The sequence below is a fragment of the Typopeltis vanoorti genome, chromosome 15, assembly GCF_054136105.1.
Source record: "Typopeltis vanoorti isolate ZY-2024b chromosome 15, IOZ_Tvanoo_1.0, whole genome shotgun sequence".
NCBI classification, from domain to species: Eukaryota; Metazoa; Arthropoda; class Arachnida; order Uropygi; family Thelyphonidae; genus Typopeltis; species Typopeltis vanoorti.
Genome location: NC_143563.1, coordinates 78,511,607 through 78,530,633, shown reverse-complemented (window position 1 = coordinate 78,530,633; position 19,027 = coordinate 78,511,607). Strand labels below are relative to the sequence as shown.

The window sequence follows — 19,027 nt, the reverse complement described above, 5'->3', positions numbered from 1 at the left end:
CCATTGTTTTAGCTTTATCTATTGATATTTTATTCCAAATTGTTCTACCACAATGTTTAAATTATATATTGCTATATATATATATATATATGCTATCATCATCATCTTATCATACTTATTCTTGAATGAATTCAGGAATAAGTACAATAGCTGGTGTGTGTGGTACGTGGCCTCCCTCGATGAGTCTCTGACTCCCTGGAGATCTCTCTTAATAATAATAATAATATGCTATATATTAAATTATATATTTACATATATTCACATTTTATTATAATGTGACAGCAGAAGTGGAGTGTCCCAGGACCGCTACTCTTTAATTTATTATGTGACACCTCCAAGGAGTCCAAGGACTCATTGCGGGAGGGCAATTTACTCCACTCTACTACAAACATCTCATCGTCCCTCCTACTACTTAATTTTCCCACAACACACCATTACCACCAACAACAGTGTTTTTTGTTTGTAAACTGTGTGCATTCTCGGGACCAATTTCTTTGTACATGAGATTAAAAAAAAAGTTTCTACGAGAAAAAACACTGCTAGCACTGCTTTTTCCTTCAGTTGAAAAAAAAAAGCCCATATAAAGATTCCTCTCATCATGACAAAATTCGAACTCAGGACTTTTCCAATCGAAGAGAGCAATGCAATAAAAGCTCAGCTGCATTTTCAATAGAAAATGAAGATTGCAAATTAAATAGGGAAATAGACAATAAAATAAGCAAAGCTGGTATGTTCAGAACTAGGTGAATAAATTTATGTGGAATAAGCTAGAAGCCAAATGCTAAACTAGCCATATACAAAACAGTATTCTAACCAATTTTAATCTGTATATCTAAGAGTTGGGTTAGAAGTAAAACACTTGATCAAAGATTGGAGACCAAAGATATGAGAGATTAAAGAAAGATCAGGGGCATGAACAAATGGTATCAATGGCAAATATGAAGACATTAGGAAGCAACCTGACATTGTTAGCATTCAGAATGTGTGAGCAGAGCTAATGTAGAGTAAATTTTTATGGTCACTTAAACAGAATGGGAGAGGTAAGATCAGAAAAATGGGTACTTGATGACAAAATGGCAGGAGAATCAGAGGAAGACCAAGATTTAGGTGGATTGATGCAGTCAGAAGTATCCTAGAAGAGAGAAATATAAGATATGATAATATTGGAGTGCTAATAAGTGATAGGCTAATCTGGAGAATAATTATACATCAAAGAAACCAAGCAATTTTATAAACTCAGTTTATAAAATTATTGGTTTTAATCCTTTTTCCCAAGTAAGCAAACAAACAGCTAAGTCAAGTTTGCACCTGAAGTATTTTCAGGTCTGAGGCAACTCATGGTAAAGGTGGAGTAAGCTCTGATCACTTTCTTTAGTATCTCCCATAATGCAAAGCACAGCTCCTTGCAGACATATATGATACTATGCATTAAGGGAAGGGTCACTATCCAGTCTGGTTTCGACCTTTATTGAAGTCTAGTCAGTGGGAGCCAGATCCTGAGATGCCAAGGTTGAAGTAATGCAGAATTTACAAATTTTGCCAATAAAAGTTGCCACAAGGTGCTTTGACCTTATTAAATAAAAATCTCAGGATAAGTGAAAGATTAGAGTGTTTTTTTACCTTGGGTATACTATACTGTATACTTATACTCTAAAGTATAGAGTCTATACTTTACTTGGATATACTATAGTATAGTATACCCAAGGTAAAAAAACTTTATACATCTTTCTCTCATCCTAGAGAATAACTATTGATTTGAGATTAGTAATAATGTAAATTTAATTATGTAGTACCATGAGGGAACATATCAAGAAACTGATTATGAGGATGACGAAGAGGTTTGCAAACACCAAAGAGGTTTTTCTAATTTTAAAATTTGTCTATTGGTATTACCTGAGTACTATGTTAAAACATTACAAAAAAAATGAAAGAACAGATTCAAAGCATTCGCCCTGATATGCATAAGCTTTTCTTCCATTGCAACAATGTTTGGCCACTCCCAAACAACTATATATGTGCTACCTTCATTTCACTAAAATTGGCATCTACAATGCAGACTTAACTTAGCCCTAAACATTCATCTCTTCCAGAAACTGAAGGACCATCTGTAATTTGTATTTTCTCTGCCATTATGACTGCCATTGATAAAATAATTTTTGTAATGGCTATCTCTGGCCTATACAGTGGAAGAGACAAGCACTAAGTAGAAAGGGATCATGCTGACTTAGCCATAATATCTGCAGTCTTGTTTCCCTTAAATTCAATGTGGCTTGAAATCCAAACACAGGGCTACCTTTCTTCTTCTTCTTCTGCAGCTTTTCCCACTTAAGTAGGGTCGCTGTTTGTGGTGAGTCTCCTCCACAACCTCCTGTCTTGGGCTGTAGCCACATCCAAGTTCATCATCCTCGAGTCCTCCTCCACCATCTCCCTCCATCTCTTCTTTGGCCATCTGCGCTTCCTCTTCCCCTGCACATCCATCTGCATGACCTTTCTTCCCACATACTCTTCCTCCCTCCTTATCACATGACCAAACCATCTCAACCTTGCCTCCTATATCTTTGCTCCTAAGTTCATAACTTTCACCATTCCCCTTACATAATCATTTCTGAGCTGATCCTTTCTGGTCACACCGCACATCCACCTAAGCATTCTCATCTCTGCTACCTCCATCCTGCTGATGTTATTTTTCCTCAGGGCCAGTTTCCATAGCATACGTCATAGCTGGTCTCACTACTATCCTGTAGATTTTGCCTTTAAGATTGATCGGTACCCTCTTATCGCATAGCACTCCAGCCATCTCTCTCCAGTTCCTCCATCCTGCTTGTATCCTGCATCCCACTTCCTTCTCAGCCTCACCATCCTCTTTCATTGTTGAACCTAAGTATTTAAAGTCACTGACCTTCCTGATGACATTTCCTTCCAGCTCTAGATCTGTCTCCTGGCTGCCATCCACTTTGCAACATATATACTCTGTCCTACCTGTGCTCAGTCTCATACCTCTCTCTTCCAGTACTTTCCTCCAACTGTCCAGTTTAGCTGCCACTTCTTCTCTTGATTCTGCACACAGCAAGATCATCCTCATACAAAATTGTCCAAGGTGCATCTTTTCTCACCTCTTCTGTCACCAACTCCATCACAATATTAAACAGGAACGGACTTAATGCTGACCCTTGATGCAAACCAATTGTCACTTGAAAACTTCCTGTCTCTCCCAGGCAGGTTGTGAAGATAACTCTTGTCTTCACATTTATGAACATCTCCTGCACCAACCTGACATATTTCTCCGGTACCTTCTTCTCCCTCAAACACCTCCAGACTTCTTGCCTTGGCACTCGATCATAAGCTTTCTCCAGATCAATAAAAACCAGATGTAGCTCCCGTTGCTTCTCTTGAAACTTTTCCATCATCTTTCGTAACCCAAAGACAGCATCTGTCATTGATCGACCAATCATGAAGCCAAATTGCTCCTTTGCAATTTCCACCTCCTTCCTCGGTCTTCCATCAAGAACCCTCTCTAGGATCTTCATTGTGTGGGACATCAACTTTATTCCTCTGTAATTCTTACAGTCTTGGGCATCCTCTTTACTCCTGTAGATGAGGACAAGAGTACTTTCCATCCATTCCTCAGGTATATTTTCGTGTTGACAAACTTTTATTAACAGGTCCCACAGCAGGTCAATTCCCTCTTCCCCTAGTGCCTTCCATGCCTCCACTGGAATCCTGTCAGGGCCTACCGATTTTCCATTCTTCATCCTCTTTACGACTTCCTTCACTTCCACTCTACTAATGTTCTGCACCATCCCCTCATTAGGCTCTACATCTTCTCTGTGAATCCTTGCATTTTCTTCATTCAAAAGCCCTTCAAAGTATATTCTCCATCTGTTTCTTATATCCACATCCTTCCTTAATACCTTTCCTCCAGTCTTTGATCTGCCTCACATGTACGATGTCCTAGGTCTTTACTTATCATTAATTAAAAAAGTAAGATTCAATGTTTCGACCTCTGTATTGAGGTCATCATCAGGAAAACATACATATGTACACAATACAAGCTACATGAAAATACACTACACAAAAGTAAGATGAATCTAAACGTTTGTTAATCATTTATCCTAGCTTGATCTCGAGTGGAAAAAATAAATAAATAATTAAATTAAAAAATAAATAGGATTACATTAAACAATTTCGAAAGTCCTCTAGTATTAAAATTTTCTTCTGTTTGGGGTTGTTCTGAATGATATATGGGTTGAAGGTGAGTTCTCCAAATTCTTGGAATAATTAATCCGTAATTCTTGTTCAGATTTGGATGATGATTAAACTTTTCACAGGCTTCTTTGAATTTTCTTTCAAACCAGGTTTTGGTTCAGTGTAGGGATCATGTAACAGAATTGACAGCCTTTCCAGTCAATTCTGTTACATGTTTATAGTGCATGGTCTGACAGGCCTGTTTTGCCATAGTGGAGGTATTTAATACCTCCACTATGCTTAAACATCATCCAAATCTGACAAGAATGATGGATTAATTATTCCAAGAATTTGGAGGACCATCTTCACCTATACAGCATCCAGAACAACCAAAAATGGAAGAAAATCTTAATACTAGAAGACTTTAGAAATTGTTTAATGTAGTTATATTTTTTTAGCCCTGAACGTCCATTTTTTTTTCTCACCGGAGGTCAGGCTTGGGTAAATGATTAACAAACATTTAGATTCATCTTACTTTTGTGTAGTGTATTGTCATGTAGCTTGTATCATGTACATATGTATGTTTTCCTCATGATGACCACAATACAGAGGTCATCATCAGGAATTACAGAGGTATTTCCCTACTCAGTGTTCCTGGCAAGATCTATGCAAGTATACTTGAGAAACAGTTGAGAAGAATTGTGGAAGAAAAGCGTGGTGAAAAACAAGCTGGATTCAGGCCAAATAGAGGCTGTCAGGATCAGATCTTCACTTTACGACAAATAGTTGAGAAAGCATGGGAATATAACAAAGATATGTATTTAAGTTTTGTCGATTTGGAAAAGACATATGACAACGTTGAAGCTATTCAACATGCTACAGTTATATGGTGTCAATGGAGCATTATATCAAGCGATACTTAGTCTTTATTTGAGTTGTAAGTCAGCAGTTAGAACTGAAGGAAGTACAGGAATATGGTTTAATGTTAAATCTGGTGTGAGACAATGATGTACATTATCCCCTCTGTTATTCATTATCTATATGGATCACATTATGAAGGAAAGTGGTATTAAACATGATATCAGAATTGGAGATGTTAACATCAGCTCATTGCTTTATGCGGACGATGTTATACTTCTAAATAAATCTGCTACAAGTTTGCAAGATTCCCTGACTAAATTGAATAACTGTTGTAATAGATATGGTATGAAGATCAGCATTAAAAAGACAAAGACAATGAAAATAGGTAGAATTGTGGAAAATGTCAACTGTGTTGTGAACAGGGAAGGAACCTGTGGAACAAGTAAAACAATTCAGCTACTTAGGCACGATTTTTAGTGAAGATGGTAAATTAAATATGGAAATAGACAACAGAATCAACAAGGCTGGTGTGGTAGGAAGTCAACTGAATAAATTCATATGGAAGAGAAATTAGTTGGAACACTAAATTAGCTGTATACAAGACAGTGTTCAAACCAGTTTTAACTTATGGATCTGAGAGCTGGGTCAGAAGTAAAACACTTGACCAAAGACTAGAGACCGCAGATATGAGAATCCTGAGAAAGATTAGAGGCGTGAACAGATGGCATCAATGGCAATATCATATTAAAAACAAGGATATTAAGGAAGAACTTGATATTGTCAGCATCCAGGAATGCATTAGCAGAGCCAATCTCAGGTGGTATGGTCACTTAAACAGAATGGGAGAGGAAAGATTATCAAAACAAGTGTTCTCTACCAGGTTGGCAGGAAAAGGACCCAGAGGAAGACCAAGATATAGGTGGATTGATATGGTACAAAGTGCTTTAAATGATAAAAACATAAGCTCTGATAGTGTTGGAGTCTTGACAAGTAACAGACTGATTTGGAGGAAAATTGTATATAGGAAGTTAGTAATGATGTAAATTTTTCATGTAGTACTATCATATCCTCTACACTCCTTGAGGGTATACATGTCAGGAATTTGATGATGAGGTACCTGTGGCATAGTATAATTATTAAAAGACCACGTAAGACCACAGTAATAACTTTTAATTAATAAAGGTAGAGATATTTCATACTAAAACTAATAGTACATCTTCAGTGTCACACAAACACTTGTAGGAATGGAATACAAGTAACAAACATTCAGTGGATCACCTATTAAAATACAATTTGTCGCGTGCTAGGAAATGATAGAAAATAATAATTAATGTTTAAGATAATTGGTTTTTTATTGATTACATAAAATAAAAGTCTCCCAGATCTTCGAGAGAGAGAGAGAGAGAGACAACCATTTCGATTTAAATTCGGTTAGTGTAAAATAGCTTCACAACTTTCTTTAAAAAGGCATTCATATTTGAACCTGCATCTATGGAGGAGAATAGCTTTATCCCACTGGATATTATGAGTAGTGTTGATACTGTGTTGTGCTAGACCAGATTTCTGAGGTTTGTTGTATTCAATATAATATTGATGTTCCTTAATTCTTTTTTACACAGACCGGCCAGTTTGTCCAAAATAAGAAACATCGCATTCACATGGTATTTGGTAGTCAAAGATAGAGATGACAGTTTATCCTTTGTAGAAAGCAATAAAGAGGAAATTTTGTTGATAGGAACATACCTGGGAATCAATTGGTACTTTTTCAAAATTCTAACTATAGGTTCTGAGATTCCTGGAATGTAAGGGACTGTGAACTGTTGAAGAAACCTTAGGTATTGGAACATAAGATTCAATTATTTGTTGGATTTGATTGGGGTTGTAATTATTCGATTCCATTAACTCTTTAATGATGGAAAGTTCTTGTTGTAAGATTACTGAAGAAGAGCAAACTTTATGTGCTCTATTAATTAGAGATTTAAGAATGCCAAATTTTTGAGATGTGTGGTGAGCAGACGATTTATGAATGTATCTGCCAGTAAATGTGGGCTTTCGAAAAACGCTTCAGATAAGGTACCAGAGGAAGTTATCAAGAAAAACCAATTATCTTATAGATTAATTATAATTTTCTATCATTTCCTAGTACGTGGCAACAACTGTATTTTAATAGGTGATCCATTGATATTGACCTGATATTGCTGAAACCTGTAAAAGCCAACAAGCTCAAGTATCACATTAAAATAAATTCCATTTTTATAAAAGGCAAGTCCATGCATATGTTTATTGTTAGTTTTTATTACCCTAATGCTTTTGGTGTTCCCCAAATTTTTCTTATAATCAAAAGTGTTCTGTGACTTTGAAAAAGTTTAAGAACCACTGGTTTAGTGTGTGTCTCCTGCAATGAGTCTTTGGACACCACAGAGATGTCAGCATAACAATAATATTAATAAAGCTGTATTGAAAAACTGTTATTTATAACCCCACATCGGACTCCAGAAAAAGATTTCTACAAGAAACCCAATCCATCCTAGCAGCTCTCATAAATGCATAAAAAACAAAAGCACCCCAGTTTCCCTACAGATCATTGCGTGAAACGCGAACGGACTTAGAAACAAGATTCTGGAACTCCAAGAATTCTCAGCGAGATACAACCCAGACAACATTCTAATAAATGAATCTCACTTAATGCCAGCAGACAACCCCAAAGTTAGAGGATACCTCCTCCACAGAAACGACAGAATAAACTACAGAGGAGATGGCACTGCCATTTTCATAAAAAGCCACATCGATCACCACTCTGTAACCAGCCCCTCAACCAGAAATCTAGAGCTCACAGGAATAGTAGTACCCACTACCTCAGCTGGGAAACTAACACTTTATGCAGCTTACAACCCTCCATCAAAGAATCTACTACATTCAGATCTGGATGCCGTCCTGGGCAATAAAGAGCAAGTCATCGTTGCCGGTTACCTAAATGCGAAACACCCTGCATGGAACAGTAAAACCACCAACAGAAACTGCTACACCCTCTTCAGCTACTCCAGTTCAAACTATGCAGTGGTGATGACAGGCCCCGCAGAACCAACACATCATAGTATGTATGGCACAGCTGACATACTTGACATTGCTATCCTACAAAATATTAAGCTACAGTATAGCCTAGACTCTTTAAACAAGCCCCCCCCCCTACACACACACACACACACACACACACACACACACACACACACACACACTCCTTCATCTCATGGAAAAAACTACCAGAAGTACTATCGAAACATATTGGACCTGTCCCTCACATCAGCTCCATAAAAGAAATTGAAAATGCTGTCAAAAGCCTGACCCAGCAAATCAACACAGCCATAAAGGTTGTCGCCTCTACCAAAACCACTCTTAAGCCAAACCGACTACCCGAAGACATCATGGATTTAATTAGGGACAAAAACAAAGTAAGGAAAAGGTACCACAACACCCGTGCACCTCATGACAAAAAGATCCTCAACAAACTGAACAATGAAGTTAGAGAAGCACTTAAAGCTCACAGGAACGAAACATGGGAAGCCAAACTAGCCTCTATATCACCTGGCGAACACTCCATCTGGAACATATTAAGAAGCCTCAGAAACAAAAACAAATCTCTTCCCCCACTCAAGTCAGACAGTGGCCTAGTACACACGGATGCAGAAAAAGCTGAAGAGATAGCAAAGAACCTAGAAAAACAGTGTAGCCCTACATATGACAACTTGGACATCAAGCATGTCTATAAAATCCACCTCCATGTCAAACACGTACTAAAACTCACTGACACCTGCAACAACAAACCTGCAAACACCTCACCAGCAGAAATCTATGAAGTCCTAAAGAAGCTAAAGAATAAAAAAGCCCCTGGCATAGATGGCATAACAAATAGAATAATTAAACTGCTGCCCTGAAGAGCTGTAGTACATCTCACCTCCATAATCGACGCCATGTTCCGATTTAACTATTTCCCCCCAGCTATTGGAAAGTCACAGATGTGGTCCCAGTGCATAAACCAGGTAAAGATCCACACCTGCCTGAAAGCTATCGACCCATCAGCCTAATCTCAAACTTAGGCAACATTGCTGAAAAAATCATCCTCTCCAAACTCCAAGCCTCAGTAAACGAGTTAAATATCCTTCCAAAGGAACAATTTGGCTTTCAACAACATCACAGTACTACTCAACAGATTCATAGGATAATTGAATATATCACCACCGGCTACAATTGGCACCAGCACACTGGAGTAGTTTTCCTTGACATTGCAAAAGCTTTTGATAAGATATGGCACTTCGGATTACTACACAAACTCATCTCAGCAGGCATACCATCAAGAATCGTCCACCGAATTAAATCTTACCTCCAGGACAGACACATACAAGTCAAAATAAACGGAACAGTTTCGAGTCAGCGACAGATCTCTGCGGGAGTTCCCCAAGGTTCCCTACTGGCACCGATCTTATTCTTGATATATATGGCAGACATCCCACACAACCCAATGTCATCCATCTTAGCACTCTATGCAGATGACACAGCAGTACTTGCCAGATCTCTACAACCACATCTCGTCACTAAAAAACTGCAAGAAAACCTACTAAAACTAGAACAATGGTTCTCCAAATGGAGATTACAAGTGAATCCCCAAAAGAGTATAGCGATACTTTTCACCAGAAGGTTGGCAACTCCCAAGGGGGACCTTTATCTATTCAACACCAAAATCCCCTGGCAAAAGAAACAAAGTATCTTGGGGTAATTCTAGACAAAAGATTAACATTCAACCCACACATCAAAGCATCATGCACTAAGGCATCTAAAGCCATCGCACAACTTTACCCTCTAATAAATAGAAGAAGCAAGCTAAATACCAGAATCAAAGTACTCCTCTACCTACTGACGATCCGCCTCATAGTGACATATGCATCTCCAGCCTGGAGCCACACATCCAACACCAACATCCTCAGGCTGCAGAGAGTGTAGAATAAGTGTTTGCGCATGATCATGGATGCACTGTGGTTTGTGAGAAACATCCAACTGCATAGAGATACAAACATCTACTCCTTCCTAAAAACTACAGTGGAAAAATTCTTCTCAAAGATCTCTACACACACCCCAACGATTTAGTTAAACAGACAGCAAACTATGATGAAACTGACCTCTTCAAATACAAGAGGCCAAAAGCCATCCTAAATACTAGAAACAACAATTAATCTCCGTGTCCCCCCAGGGCAAGCTTACAGCTCATAAATCTTTCCTTCAATTCATCCTCCCTATCAGACAATGGGGAATAAAAAGCATTCTGCTTCACCCTTCTGGCCAATGATGTTATGTTATGTACTGTTATTTATGAGAGACTTTAATTAATTTTCTTCTTTTTATTGAATGCACTGTAGATAATTTGGCAAATGTTATGTGATAAAAAGTAATAACAGAAAATGTTTTCGTATATTAGTTCATACACAACGATGCTAATAAAATACTGAAATATACTGTTGCTTTGCATTCCCAGGTACATGAAAATTTGGTGAGACTTCATAAGAAGTACAGGCATAGTGTTCAGTATTTTACTTTTCTCTATCTTTTATGATTTTAATATGGCAAACCATGTAATATTTTTAAAAAAAGAAAAGATTTATTTTTAGTTATATAATATAATCATTGTATGAATGCAGATAATAGATTTCTTTTTATCTAGTTGTGGTCAACCGAAAAAAACCAGAGTTGTGTTTAACATGCAAAAAAATTTCTCTAGGAAGGCAGGTTCCCAATCCCTTATCTAGAGGATCTTAAGTATAGCGAATATGAACTATGTGAAAGGTAACAGCGGGTTTTTCCTAGGGCTACAGATTCTAGTAATTCTCCAAGAACCATATTACATGTTCATAACAGAATTTTTTATATATCTGAATTGCTAAATCTTTCTTGAACTGATAATACAAATAAATATTAATAACAACACAAAGAAAATACAAAATATAATTCTTTCTGAAGAATTGAAGAATGCCATGCATTTGGAATTTTTCCAAAGGCATGGCATTGTTATGAATTAAATAGTCAAATGGAAACTAATAAAAATTAATATCTATTATCATTATCTATTAGTAAAGATGACCTCACCTAATATTTATGTATTTCAAACTAAAGAATTATAATTCTGAAGAATAAGTACTATCATGACACCAACAAACAATAATAAACTGAGTACCTGTAAGCATGCTCTCATTAACTACACAATTCCCACTAATAAGAACAGCATCACACTCCATGACGAATTTGCTTTGAGGCAAAATTAAAACATCACCAGGAACAAGTTCATGGGAAGACTTCTGTACCTCTGAAAAAAATAAAGAAAAATTATATGTACAGTACATAAAACAGCAGAGTAGGATATAATGGATAAGAAATTTTAAGTACAGTAGACCTCTGCTTTTATGACTAGTAAACATTTTCTGTTATGACTGTATATAATGCTGGACCAAAAATATGAGACGATCAGGATGTATAAACTTCAAAAGAAGGTTGTCTTTTACTGAAACAACAGCATACAACCAGGAATAAAACTTTAACTAGTATGGATGAGTTCTAATAACTAAATCAACATGGTCCTTTTTTTTATCCAAGAACGAATAAGTTAAATACTAAAGTAAGTTAAAATAAGTTTTACATAAAAAATGTAAATATATTTTGAAAAAAAAAATGTCACTATGCCTGGACCGCTTCACAGGTGTAAAAGGAATTAACCTATAGCCTGTGGCTGGAGCAAACGGTTGTAGTTTGCCTCACTCTTCATTTATTGTCAGTTTTATTTTAAATTATTTACAGCACAGCAAACATATGTACAATTCCAAATGTCTAGAAAGAGAAAAAATTGAACTTAATACAAAATCCTTACAGAAGAAGAAAACAATAACATTAAAACATGAACTTTTAAGCCTTCGCAAATCCTGAAAATGATGGACCTTATCTCCAAATTTCAGTTGTCTCATTCCAAGATAAGAACTATCGTAAAGAATAAACAAAAAAGGTTATATTATGTAATTAGTTCAAACTGTATTTCCAAGAACATACCTTAGTTCATAGAGTGTATGGGAAAATTATGATTTCATTTACAAAGGCTCACTTAACAATGGTTTCCAGGACCAATTAGGCTGTAAAGCAAAGGGAGTGCCATATACTAAAATAATACTACTAGATAATCAATTGAAACAGCTGCAAATGTATTCAATATTCTGAGTGTTCAAGCTTAATAGAAAATATGAGGAAACAAAATGAAAAAAAAAAATGAAATGAAAGAAAGATTCTTGTAAATATTATTATTATTATTACTATTATTATTTGACACCTCCAGGGAGTCCAAAGACTCATCGAGGGAAGGCACCTGCTGTACAACTCTGTCTCAACCACTCAATCCACTAACTATGCCAACACCATCTACCACCGACCACCACCACTAGTATTTCCACAGACAATCACAAACATCCATACCCACTGCAGGATTCGAACCCGCAGCCTTTTGGCTGGAGAGTGGATACGCCAACCGTTCGGCCAGCCAAGCTGGCCAAGTGGTTAGCATTATAAACTAAAGTGATATAAACTAAAAAAATAAAAGATAAAAGATCACAAATCTTTATCCAATGGCACATGTGCTGAACAGAGACCAAGTCCATAATTTTAATCAAGCAATTCACAAATAATTTTCCAGAAAGAAATAATGATGCTAAAGAATAAAAATAAAAACCACAAAAAGTTAACAAGCACAAGACTAAAGAAAATGTTGAACCAGCAAATGAAAATAAATCATTAATACAGCAGATTAACAAACTTAGACTGAAACTAAATAAGCTGCATATGCTTCAAAGGTAAATATATATATATATATATATATATATTCGTTTTTTTTTTGACTGACTGAAACCTAGAAAATAGATAAGTTAATTTAATGAAGAACACAACATGTTTCGTCAAAACGACTTCTTCAGGTGTGGTAACACTTAAAGCAAATTAAAAAAACATAAAAACACTGTGCCATTATAATAACAGACATAAACTGAAGTTAAGTTTGAATTGTCATTATAGTCTGTTCTGTAGTTCTATTGTTGTGCAAATGTGAGCATATGAGTTCATGCATATGCCAGTATCTAATGGCAGAACTATGCAAGTCAGGTAGACTATAACTGGTTGTGGGAAGGATCTAGGGCAATTTCTTTGGATTCAACTATGCACCATTCCGCTTCATCATGACAAATATAAATGTTTGATGTTGCGTTCCAATCTACTCCATGTTGGTGGCCTTCATCATTTGTGTTCACTGAAAATAAGACGTGACTTGAGAGTGTGCTTGCTGTGATTCTATTGTATGAAATGTCTCTCTGATGTTCCTCTAGCTGTAGGAGGATTGACTTCTCAGTCTGGCCATACTATGGCCTCCCAAAATCACATATTATTTTATATACACACTGGGGAACTGAAGATGATTATGAGCTTGTTTTGGGTGGCTTAGAACTGACCTTAGTTTTGGAAGAGTTGAAAAACACATTTTTATATTAAATTTTTTCAAAATTCTTCCTAGTTTCCAGGAGAACGAACTGATGTATGGCAAAGAAATATAACCCTTGGGGTTGTTAGGGATCTCTGTGTTTAGAAGGCACTGGTATAGTTGCCCCTTAATGTTTTTGGAAGAGTATCCATTATTTAAGAAAGTTCTTTCTAGATATTTTAGTTCATTTTTCAGTTCTTCTTCATCGGACAATACTGAGCGAGCAGAGTGAGCCAATGTGGAAATGATACCTAACTTTTGTGTGGGATAGTGATGTGAGGATGCACTTATGTATCTATCTGTGTGTGTTGATTTCCTAAAGATTGAGATCCTTAAAGAATCAGACATTTTAATAAGCTTCATGTCTAGAAATGAAAGGGAACCATTTTCTTCAATCTCGACGGTGAATTTTTTGTCTTGGTGGAAGTTGTATAGTATTGCATGTGAAGATTTTGAATTTGTTCAATGTGAGTTGAAATTAATAGAATAGTATATCTAACAGGATCTGTTATAAACCAGGGAATGTGAAGAGCACTGACTGTTAAATGTTTAGACAAACTGTTGGGCAAAGCAACCCTAATGGAGATTTTAATTTTTAAGGATGTAGATTGGAGAGAGGAGATAGTATCTGGGAAAAAAAGAATTAATTTGTTTAATTTGAGAGAGAGAGAGAGAGAGAGAGAGAGAGAGAGAGAGAGAGAGAGAGAGATAACTATTTTGAACAGTATATGACAAACAACTTGAGGTGTTACAGCGTTGATTGCATTATATCCTCAAAGGATGTGGTATCAACACCTGCCACCAGCTGGTGAGAGTAATCTTGAGGAACTGGTTTGGAAGGTAATCAAACATGAAAATGTTACTTTTCCTTGTAATCACGCATCTTATAATTCCTGTGGAATTATAAGATGTGTGAAATCACGCATCTTATAATTCCTGTGGAATTATAAGATGTGTGATTACAAGAAGCTCGATAGTCAACTAGCATCAATGCCTTGGGTGGACAAGCTGTATAAAAAAGATGATAGATCATTCATAAGGCAGCTTTGACACAAACAATGCACAATTGATATCAAGAGTTAAGCAGATAAACAGAGTAGGAGTTAAATAGATAAAAGAAATCCGATATGCAGCGTTGAAAAAGATAATGCTATGGAGGAGGTATAGGACATTTGGTAGCAATCAGATAATGATAAATATAAAGCGCAGAAGAAAGATAACAAACATGGTTAAGAAAGTAAAAGTGCAGCGCAGTATGAGAAGATAAGTATATAAGAGCCACGAGCATGGTTCTAGAATAGATGTTTCCAATTATAGACTACTTTATATACATTATCTGAAGATATAGTTAAGGAAATGGAGAGGTTGGATAGGATTAGAATACGGAATTGAGTTGAAGACCAGGATTCATTATGATGGTCGGCATAGATTTGTAAAAGGCAGGTCTTATTTTAGCAGTCTAATTCATCAAGTTATCATAAAATCTGTATTTTATGCTAAGATTATGAATATGTTGAATAAGAGATTCATAAACAGTAATTTTTACTGTGGTATGCATGTGGTTTTATAATCAAAAATATCTCATCATACATATCACAAGACATCATCAATGTAAGCTAAGAACAACAGTGAAGAATCTGAACAGAGGAAACAATAGAGAGCATGTGTTACATTAGAATCTCTTTGTATATGTAGTGATGCATTCATTATTATTATTATTATTATTAAACAAGATCTCATGGAGTCAAAGACTCATCTAGGAGGTCCTTTTATCTCACACACATCTCATCATACCAGGTCTTAAACACATTCAAACTCCTTGCAGACACCACACTCTCAGGCAAGGCATTCCAATCATTCACAACTCTGCATGAAAAAAGCCTGCCTCTCACTCCCCTACTCACACCCTCTTTATACAGTTTCCAGGGATGACCTCTGGTTCTCCCCTGATCTCCCACTATTCTCTGTAGAACTTCTCCACCATTGATCCTATAACAACTCCTTACCAACTTGTAGGTCTCTATCATATCTCCCCTCTTCCTTCTCTCCACTAGACTCTGCAAATTACATCTTTTCAATCTTTCCTCATACTCGACATTCCAGAGGTCAGAAACTACCTTAGTCAGTCGCGTTTGGACCCTTTCCAACATCTCTTCATCCTTCTGAAAACCAGGTGACCAAATCTGGGCACAATAGTCCATGTGTGGCCTAATCAAAGCCTTATACAATGGAATAAGAATCTCCCTACTTCTACACATCAGTGTCCTCCTCATCATTCCAAGAAGTCTTTGTGTTGTCTTCACAATTTTGGCGATGTGTCCCCTAAATTTTAGATCCTTATCCACTATCACTCCCAGATTTCTTATTTCCTCTACTTCCAACAATATATTCTCACCAAGCATAAATTCTGCATCCCATCTTTGTTTTCCAAATTTTAAAACCTTACATTTTGCAACATTGAACTCACATCCCCATTTGCTTGCCAAATCACTCAATTTATTCAAATCTTCTTGCAAGGCCACAACATCTTCACTACTCTTTATGGTTCGTCCCAACTTTGCATCATCTGCAAACAACTGAATATCTCCATCCAAATCTTCACCAATATCATTAATATACAAGTTAAATAGTAATGGCCCTAAAACAGATCCCTGAGGCACTCCACTAGTGTCTTTCCTTTTCCTGGATATTGCACCCCCATACACAACTTGTTGATACCTATCAGATAGCCAGTCTCCAATCCAATGCACTAATCTAATATCCAACCCCATCTGCTCTAGTTTGAATGTCAACTTATCATGAGGTACTCTATCAAAAGCTTTTGCGAAATCCAAGTATATTACTGTGTATCCTTCTCCTCTGTCCAAGGAAGCAGTCACTTTATTGTAATAAGTAAGTAGATTACTAAAACACGACCTCCCTTTAGCAAATCCATGCTGTCCATCAAAGATTATACCATTGTTGTCAACCCAACTCTGGATCCTAGTTCTCACAAGCTTCTCCAACAACTTAACCACAACACCTGACACACAGATAAGCCTATAGTTTGATGCTTGAGTTCGATCACCTCCTTTATGAAGTGGCACAATCTTGCCCTCTTTCCACTCTTTAGGGACTTGACCAAGTGCAAGACTCGTATTAAAAAAAATATGTCAAGGCAGGTGTCAACTCTCTGGCACATTCCTTCAGAATACGTGGGGATATATTATCAAGTCCCACAGCCTTATTTACATCTAGTTTACTCAACTCCCCAAACACCTCTTGCTCACTTACAGTCAGTCTCTCCTCCCCATCATCAACTGCTCTTAATCTCTCCATGAAGTCACATTCACAAGATTGAAAGCTCTTTATGAACTGCTCATTAAGTATCTCCACCACACATTCTGCAACAGCTGTCTTTATACCATTTCCTCCAATCAATGTCATCCTTCCATAATCATTCTTTCTTTTGCTGGCTACATATCGAAAGAACTCCCTAGGATTCTTTTTAGCTTCATTAGCTAACTGCTGTTCATACCTCTCTTTAGCTACTCTCACCAACCAAGTCACCCTCCTTGCCTGGCCTTTGTAAACCTCATGAAATTGGTTATTTCCACTTCTCTTATGCTGCCTCCACAATGCCCTTTTTCTCTGTATTGCATGCTTAATCTCTTTATTCATCCATCTCACACCTACCTTATTTAACCTTCTCACCCGTGGTATACATTTAGACATTGCATCCACTAAATATTTTTTGAAAATCCCCCAAGCTGCACTGATCTCTTTTCCAGCTAACTCCTCATTCCATGCTACACCTGCAAGCTGTCTCCTGAGCTCTTCATAATCACCCCCCCTTGTAGTTCCACATATACCCTTTTTTCACAGGGGTCCTTGCACTGCTGGCAACCACTCAAGTAATCACTTCATCGTCACTTTCACCAATTGGTGGATGATTTGATACCTCATTGATAATTACATCCTCCGATGAGATGACCAAATCCAAGACCCTTAATCCTCTCGTGCCCTCTGTTAAATACTGTCTGAGGTAGTTATCCCTCAAAAACTCAAGAAACTCATTTTCTTTTTTGCTTGGCTTATTTAACTATACATTTCACTATCACCACAATCCACATTACCAGGTCTATAACAACATCCCACAAAGTATTTGATTCTATTCACCTCTATCTCACACCATACTGCCTCAAAACCACTGGCCCCATTTCCCTCTTGCATCTCTACCTTGTATGGACATAACTCTTTCTCAATCATCAATAGCACTCCCCCTCCCTTTTTACCCCTTTTATCCTCACGAAACACATCATACCTTTCCATCTCTATTCCTGTCAGGATGTCATCCTCATCTAACCATGTCTCACTTATTCCGACAATCTCTGGGTGCACAGACGCAATTAGTGCAACCATTTCATCCGCCTTGTTTCTTATACTTCTAGCATTGGTATACAAACACAACAACTCATTTCTGAATCTACAGCTAGTTCCACTGATACCACTCACTCGATGTGATCTCTCCATGCTGGACTGGGGCCATTTCCCTTTCTGCATCTTCATTTTAGAACCCTTTGCAATTCCATCTGTTTCCTTTTGATCCCTGATCATCCCATTACTTTTCTGCCTACACATGCTCTCACCTCCTCTTGGAGCATCCACCTTTCTCACGCTGTGTATCCCTGTCCACCCTGAGCCTCCCCGTTTCCCTGCTCCTCTTGCACACCCATTCTCTCATTTTCTATACTCATACCACTCACTTCCCCATTCATTTCCACTTCTTCAATCTCTCCTGTCTTACTCTCCTGCTCTTCCACATCACTCCCCCTCTTGATCTGATTCATTCTCTCTATTCACTTCTCCACTTTCCAGCAGCAGTCTCTCCAAACGACTCACACCATAACCACTCAAATGCAGTCCATCGCTCCCATACAGCTCACTACGTCCCTCAAACTCATTCCACACATTAACAAACTGTACTCCCATCTCCTCACACATTTCAGCCAGAATATCATTCATAATCCTTGCTCTCCACCTCATTTCACCACAATCATACCTAGGCAACACACTGACCACCCTTCCTGTCACACTATTCTCCTTTATCTTTCCAAGCAGTCTCCTGACATTCATTTTGACATGCTCTTTGTTCTCTCTCAAATCATTTCTACCAATTAATACAATTAACTCTTTTACTTGTTCCCGCCTCATATTCAATGCCTCAATCACTCTACTCATTTTACCGCCTGGAAAACATACCTTGTGCATTTTATCCTCTAGCACACCTTTAATAATGGAGTCGCCATACAACGCCACTCGCTCATCTTTTGTTAACTCTTTCATGCCATCGTGATTTATTTTAATAGTTTTGACCTGAATTCTCTTAATTTCATTCCGCATCCATTTCATTTCTTGCTTCATCCAATCCAATTCACCTTCCGAACCTCA

General features: G+C 37.3%; 1 protein-coding gene across 3 annotated transcripts in view; it reads right to left on the bottom strand.

Annotated features, from left to right (window-relative positions):
- LOC150098917 (polyamine-transporting ATPase 13A3-like) overlaps positions 1-19,027 on the bottom strand; it is a 434,948-nt gene that overhangs the window by 251,644 nt on the left and 164,277 nt on the right. For all 3 annotated transcript variants that reach the window (XM_090404645.1, XM_090404644.1, XM_090404646.1), the window contains one exon: positions 11,267-11,395. In XM_090404645.1, coding sequence (XP_090260771.1) covers positions 11,267-11,395 — 129 coding nt within the window. The remainder of the gene's footprint in view (positions 1-11,266; positions 11,396-19,027) is intronic.